Raw genomic sequence first — 7,478 nt, 5'->3', positions numbered from 1 at the left:
TGCATGCTGGATCTGATTCCTGACCCGCATCTACTTATTGTTATCCAAGGCATGTATGTCCCGACTATCAGGGCTGGATCTTATAATTCTATCTTTTGACTTTGGCCACGTAGGTTGGACTTTTGACCTCCCTGTCGTTCATATCAGCCCGACTGTTGACCAGACACGTTGGCTTGACTTCTGACTTTCTTGACCTTCTCGTTAACTGGACTATTGACCGACCAAGTTAGTCTGACTTATGACCTTCTTGACTTGCTCGTTAACTGGACTGTTGACCGGTCACGTTGGCCTGACTTTTGATCCTCTTGACTTCCTCGTCAGCTGGACTGTTGACTGTCTTGCGGCCTTGACTCCGAGCCACATCATCTTATCGACCCCATAAAATACACACCGTATCACTCAGTTATAACTCCAAATAGGAGGTATAATCAAAAGATTTTAAATTTCTGAACTGATATATACAATTCTTAATTTATCCTAATGAAAAACTTCAATGGGTCCATCATTCCAAAAATAATCAATTTTCTAACAAAAGGCACATGATTTTATCTCAGGCCTTTTGCAACAAAATACCATGAGAATTTGTTTGTGGTTTTGTTTTTTCACAAATTTTGCATTGATTTGGACAGTAATTTATGTGTGCAGATTATCAGAGATGATTGATTAGAAAGAAAAAATAATCTCAATGTCGACGTGGCTGTTACATACAATGACTTGCCAGCTGTACCTGACGTTTAGCCCTGTCTAGCAGACCCAGTCCTTATAGGTTGGACCCGGCCCAATAAGTCCAAATTATCTAAATTTTAACGCGTTGACGTTTTCGGAGTCTTGACGTCGATCGAGGAAGACGATCAGAGAGCGGCCATGGCAGAAGCGGAGCAGCGAAATCATCTCCTGGTTGTGCCTTTCCCGGCCCCAAGCCACATGCTCCCGCTCCTCGACCTCGCGTATTTCCTCTCCTCCAGTTTCGGCTTCGCCGTGACGGTCGTCGTCACTCCCAAGAACCTCCCCTGCCTCTCCCCGTTGCTCTCTCGCGCTCCCGCCGTCTCCCCCCTCGTCCTCCCCTTCCCCGGTGACTCCGATCTCCCTCCTGGCGTCGAGGACGCCCAAGGCCTTCGCTTCCCCCACGTCAACACCTTGCTGCGAGCCCTCGGTGGCCTCCACGGCCCCATCCTTCGATGGGCCGAGGAAGCGGCGGCCGCCTACCTCCCTGTCTCCGCCGTCCTCTCCGACTTCTTCCTCGGATGGACCCATCGGCTTGCGGCCGATCTCGGCGTCCCACGCCTCGTCTTTAGTCCCTCTGGAGCGGCCGCCCTCGCCGTCCAGCACTCGCTCTGGCGGAGACTGCCGCAAAGAACCAATTTTGACGACGCCGAGGAACTCATTCCCTTCCCCTCCGTCCCAAGATCACCTCTTTACCCCTGGCGCCAGCTTCCCACTCTCTTCAAGATCTTCAAGCAGGGCGATCGCCTGTCGGAGTTCGTTAGGGATGGATTTTTGGGCAACATTGACAGCTGGGCCTTCGTGATAAACACCTTCTCCGAGCTCGAGAAACCTTATCTGGATCATCTTCGCGACGACTTGGGCCACGAGCGGGTGTGGGCGGTGGGGCCCCTTTCCCTGGTCGGCGGCGGCTCCACCACCGAGCGAGACGCTGCGGTGGAGGAGTTGTTTGCGTGGCTCGACAGCTGCATCGAGGCCTCGGTGGTGTACGTTGCCTTCGGAAGCCTGGCAGTGTTACCGCCGGCCCAGGTGTCGGCGCTCGCGGCAGGACTGGAGAAGAGCGGCGCGCGGTTCGTGTGGGCGGCGAAGGGCGTGGAGGAGACGATCCCAGAAAGATTCGAGGAGCGGGTGGCAGGTCGAGGGCGGGTGCTCCGGGGCTGGGCCCCGCAGACCGCGATCCTGAGCCACCCGGCGGTGGGCGCGTTCCTGAGCCACTGCGGCTGGAACTCGGTGCTGGAGGCCGTGGCGGCGGGAGTGCCCGTGCTGACGTGGCCGATTAGCGCCGACCAGTATACCAACGCGAGGCTGTTGAAGGAGGAGCTCGGGATGGGAACGGTGGCGTACGAGGGCGGGGAACCAGCGCCAGACCCAACGGAGCTGGCACGGGTGGTGACGCAGTCGGTGGGCGAGGCGGGGAGAGCACGGAGGGAGAAGGCGAAGGACGCGTCGAGGGCGATGGCGGCGGCTGTACAAGAATATTCCGGCAGCTCGTATATGAACCTAGCGGCACTTAAGGAGGAGCTATCGAGGTCGACCTCGCTGAAAGCGATTTGAATGGACTCTATGACTCGAGCCATGCCACATGCTCCCTAATAAATGGCCGAAGCTCAATGTCAGCTTTCAAAGGGAATGTATACACGGGACCTGCCAAGTCTATATAACCTGTTCGATTCCAAGGGCATCCATACTATTAGAGTCCATTGAAAATTTCTTTGTTATCATGAGTTAAAAATTTCATATATCTTTTCACTATAAAAAAAATCTCTCAACAACTCTTTAATGAATCATACACTTTTTACTATATATAATTTCTATTTCTCTTCCATATTTTACATTATACATCATTAAATTTTTATAAAATTTAAATTTATAAATTATTAACATGAAACTTCATGATCCCATATTTTTTAAATCTCCAAATCATATATATATTTTTCCTAATTTAAAAATAATTTCTAATTAAAAAAATAAAAAAAATGATGAAGAAATAGATGGAACCGCTTCTGACAATGGGGCTTCCATTTTGCTAGGTCTGCAGTGGGAGCTCCGAATCCTTCGGAGCTCCCACTATGGATGCTCTAAGTTATAGTTTACTGCTCCCACTATGGATGCTCTAAGTTATAGTTTACTGCTCCCACTATGGATGCTCTAAGTTATAGCTTACTGCATATTTTCCAAAGGCTGATTCCGAAGCCAATTAAAACAAAAGATTACATCCATTTTTGTCTTTTTATCAAAATCATAAAGTTATTAAAAAATCTTGGCACTAATTAGGGGTGAGTAAAAATTCAGAAAAATCGAATTAACCGAACCGAACCAATCGAATTTAGAAATTCGGTTCGGTTAATTCGGTTTTCGATTTTTTTTTGAAAATTCGGTTCGGTTTTCGATTAATTCGGTTCGGTTTCGGTTTTGAATTTTGTAATTCGGTTAAACCGAATAAGAATATTATTTTAATTAATTTTTATTTTAAAATATAATTAATCAGAAGAAACCAAACTGGTTTGGTTCAGACTGAACCAAACCAGCAAAAACAGACCGGGCCGCCCGTGAGCGCAAGGCCCACGGCCTGGGGATTTGCACCCCCCCCCCCCTGCGCGCGTTATAATAGATTTGTGGAAAATAAGAGAAACCGTCATGAACACGTTTGGTTAGATATTTACAAGGATACGTCCTCTTATTATTGTAGCAAAATGATAGATTTTCAATTCTGTACAAGGCTTCTTAATTTCATGCAATTGTCGTTCGTGACTTTGACTTAATTGACCATTTGGATTGCAATTAATATCTGGTTTCTAGTTGAAAGCCCTCTGCCGATTATGTTGTGTATCTTTAATAATGAATCAAATTGATTTTTGAATTTTCAACATGTACCCAATCTTATTCACATAGGTTTGAAGAGAACAGAGTCTTGATCTTAAACCTTTTATATGTGAAGATCAATTGGTAACAACTCATCACTGGCGACGGTTGAATCCTTCTGGATTGGTGCATTACGGCCATGCCACCGAATCTTGTTTCATAAGTGCTAAGGAGAGTTGCCTAGACCCCCCACACTGCGGCCTCACAGTTACACTTACATAGGTGAGTTCTCCAAGGATGTACTGCAAGCATCTTGTCATTAAGACCTTGAACTCATTAAGAGCTCCTAAGCTCATCCTTACTAGCAGTCAAGCATCTATCCAGGGAAGAGACTATGAGATTACATCTCAATTAATTTGATGCTTACGTTTCACTCTTATAGCTTGTTTGTACCACATTGAACCTACTTTTTGGGATCTCCAATCAGATAGGTTGGGTTGCCGCTATAGATGAAACCAGGACAGACCTCAGTCCCATTCCCTTACTGGATCTCTTGATTTTCTCAGAATCAAGTCCTTTTGTGAGTGGATCAGCAATATTGTCTTTTAAACTTACGAAGTCCAATGACACCACTCCAAGAGACACTAGCTCACGAATAAACTTCAATCTTATTCGTACATGTCTCTTCTGTTTCTGGTTATACTTGGAGCTTCTAATCTGAGCTATTGTTGTTTGATTATCACAGTGTACTGAAATAGAAGGTATTGGCTTTACCATCAAGGGAATTTCTGAAAGAAGACCCTTAAGCCAATCAGCTTCAGTTACTGTGGTATCTAAAGCACACAATTCTGCCTCAGATGTAGAACGAGATATAATCGTCTGTTTAACAGACCTCCAAGCAACTGCACCGCCTCCAAGTGTAAAGACATAACCAGTAACGCCTTTACACTCAGCAGTGTCTGCTATCCAACTAGCATCACTATATCCCTCCAGGACTGCAGGGAATCTCCCATACCACAAGTTCAATGATATAGTACCTTTTAGGTATCTGAGTATTCTGTCTAATGCATCCCAATGCGTTCTGTCCGGACAGCTGGTAAACCTGCTCAATTTCGTTATAGCAAAAGAAATATCAGGTCTAGAACAATTAACTAAATACATTATGATCCGGCTGATCCGGCTGGTAAACAAGCAGCTAAATACATTTGGATGGGGTCCCGTCCGAGCGGAACCAGAGATTACCCAGCCAAAGGTTTTGGTTTCCGACGCCAAAGCAGAAGAACCGGAGCCGAGTGGCCGAGCGGAGGTGTCCGCTCGGCCGAGGACAGAATGGCCGAGCGGAGGTGTCCGCTCGGCCGGAATCGTGGCGAGGGAACAGTGGTCAGCCGAGCTGCCTATTCGCTCGGCTCGGGATATGATATGTCAGCAAAGGCATGGTGATTAGACTGTACGCAAGACGACACTACTAAAGGTCCCACCTTCACGTCACGGAAAGGTTGATACAGTAGCAATATGGTCTTATGGATGCCCTTCTGACAGGCCCACACTTAGGCATGGTCGAAAGCAGGTGATCGCTTCGATTGGTGTGCCCAGGCTCCTTCGAGAGGTCTATATAAGGCCTCCATTTCTTCAACCGGAGGTACACAAGTCTACATTCTCGAAGCCACTTTCTTATTCCTTCACCTAACTTGGAGCACTCGAGGATCCAGCAGGGAGCGCCACATCCCCAGCGTCCGTTGACTCCTGATTCGGACAGGATCAAATTGGCGCCGTCTGTGGGAACGCACCTGCATCCGAGCAGAGGCAATGGACGAGGCTGGAAGACTACATACCGTGGCACTCTCACAAGAAGAGTTTGACGCTATAGTCGAGGCGAGGGCAGCCAAGACAGTGGTGCAGCAAAAGGAGAAAGCACAGGCTGAGCGAGCGCAACAGCAAACAACCTCGGCTTCAGCAGGCTGGGCGGCGCATGCAGACCGCCCGGAATATGTTTCAACAGGAGGGATTGGGCGTCACTCCATTTCACTTGGTATATGGAGGCGAAGCAGTCATCTCGATTGAAGTTGGGGTAGAGTCCGTTCGGGTACAAAATTATGATGAAGATAACGCCGAAAGGAGGAGCATGGAGCTAGACTTGGTCGAAGAGGAAAGAGCTAAAGCGTCCGTCCGGCTGATGGCGTACCGGCAACGTATGAAACAGAACTACAACCGGCGCGTGATCCCCAGAGCCTTTCAAGTAGGCGACCTAGTTTGGAAGAAAGTCAAGCCGGTCGGAGATGTCGGCAAGTTGGAAGCTCCCTGGGCAGGACCCTTTGAAGTGGTCGAGAAGCTCCGTTCGGGCGCTTATTACCTCAAGGATGCGGAAGGTCGGATGCTGGATCGGCCATGGAGTGCAAATCACCTTCAGCCATATAGAGCTGGGTGATAGGTGCGCTTTTGCTCTATTTTGTGTAAATTCAAAATAGCTGTACTCCTTTTATCGCAGGAAACAAATTATTCCCAAGGCATTCTGTGTTCATAGCCGAACGGTTGGTTATCCGAAGGCCCTGTGCCGCTCGGCCGGAGGTAAATTATCGGAGCCAAGCGCTCGACGACGAAGGTCCCGAGTTGCTCAGCCGGAAGTATATTGTACGAGCCAAAGGCTCAATTCCGAAGACCCTGTGCCGTTCGGCCAGGTAAACGTTGTCCAAATTAGGCTTAAAAGCCCGACGAGCTCCGTCGTTAAAGATCGAGAGCCGCGCCGACCGGCTATAAATATCCGTGCCGTCGAGCTCCGACGTTAAAGATGTAGAGCCGCGCCGACCGGCTATAAATATCCGCGCCGAAGACCGACGAGCTCCGTCGTTAAAGATCGAGAGCCGCGCCGACCGGCTATAAATATCCGCGCCGACGAGCTCCGTCGTTAAAAATCGAGAGTCGCGCCGACCGGCTATAAATATCCGCGCCGACGAGCTCCGTCGTTAAAGATCGAGAGCCGCGCCGACCGGCTATAAATATCCGCGCCGACGAGCTCCGTCGTTAAAGATCGAGAGCCGCGCCGACCGGCTATAAATATCCGCGCCGACGAGCTCCGTCGTTAAAGATCGAGAGCCGCGCCGACCGGCTATAAATATCCGTGTCGTCGAGCTCCGACGTTAAAGATCGAGAGCCGCGCCGACCGGCTATAAATATCCGCGCCGAAGACCGACGAGCTCCGTTAAAGATCGAGAGCCGCGCCTATAAATATCCATCACCGACGAGCTCTAACGTTAAAGATCGAGAGCCGCGCCGACCGGCTATAAATATCCGCGCCGTCGAGCTCCGACGTTAAGATCGAGAGTCGCGCCGACCGGCTATAAATATCCGCGCCGTCGAGCTCCGACGTTAAAGATCGAGAGCTGCACGGACCGGCTATAAATATCCGCGCCGAAGACCGACGAGCTCCGTCGTTAAAGATCGAGAGCCGTGCCGACCGGCTATAAATATCCGTGCCGTCGAGCTCTGACGTTAAAGATCGAGAGCCGCGCCGACCGGCTATAAATATCCGCGCCGAAGACCGACGAGCTCTGTCGTTAAAGATCGAGAGCTGCGCCGACCGGCTATAAATATCCGCGCCGACGAGCTCCATCGTTAAAGATCGAGAGCCGTGCCGACCGGCTATAAATATCCGCGCCGTCGAGCTCCGACGTTAAAAATCGAGAGACGAGCCGGCGTCTATCAAAACCGAGCGGAAAACCGACGAGCACCATCGTTAAAAATCGAGTCGGTCCGGCGACTATAAATACCCCGGGCGGACGAACGAATATCAGAGAATAAGAAACCGCGGAAACCACAAGTATTAAAACATTTAGGCCCGCTCGGGCGTTGGTCCTTCGATACTTGGCGTTCGTTGACTTCACACAGGCTAGATACGTGCAGAGCGAGTAGGCCCTCCCACTCGGACTTTGTTTAATGGGTTGAGCTGATCGGCCGCG

General features: G+C 49.5%; 1 protein-coding gene across 1 annotated transcript; it reads left to right on the top strand.

Moving 5' to 3' along the window:
* The first annotated feature begins 719 nt into the window (after positions 1-719).
* On the top strand, positions 720-2,492 carry LOC121998454 (UDP-glycosyltransferase 89B2-like). Its single transcript, XM_042553393.1, has one exon. The coding sequence runs from the start codon at positions 865-867 to the stop codon at positions 2,275-2,277; it is 1,413 nt and encodes a 470-aa protein (XP_042409327.1). The 5' UTR covers positions 720-864; the 3' UTR covers positions 2,278-2,492.
* The last annotated feature ends 4,986 nt before the right edge of the window (positions 2,493-7,478 follow it).

Source organism: Zingiber officinale, chromosome 6A (assembly GCF_018446385.1).
Source record: "Zingiber officinale cultivar Zhangliang chromosome 6A, Zo_v1.1, whole genome shotgun sequence".
Lineage (NCBI taxonomy): Eukaryota > Viridiplantae > Streptophyta > Magnoliopsida > Zingiberales > Zingiberaceae > Zingiber > Zingiber officinale.
This window is presented reverse-complemented; position numbering and strand designations above follow the sequence as displayed.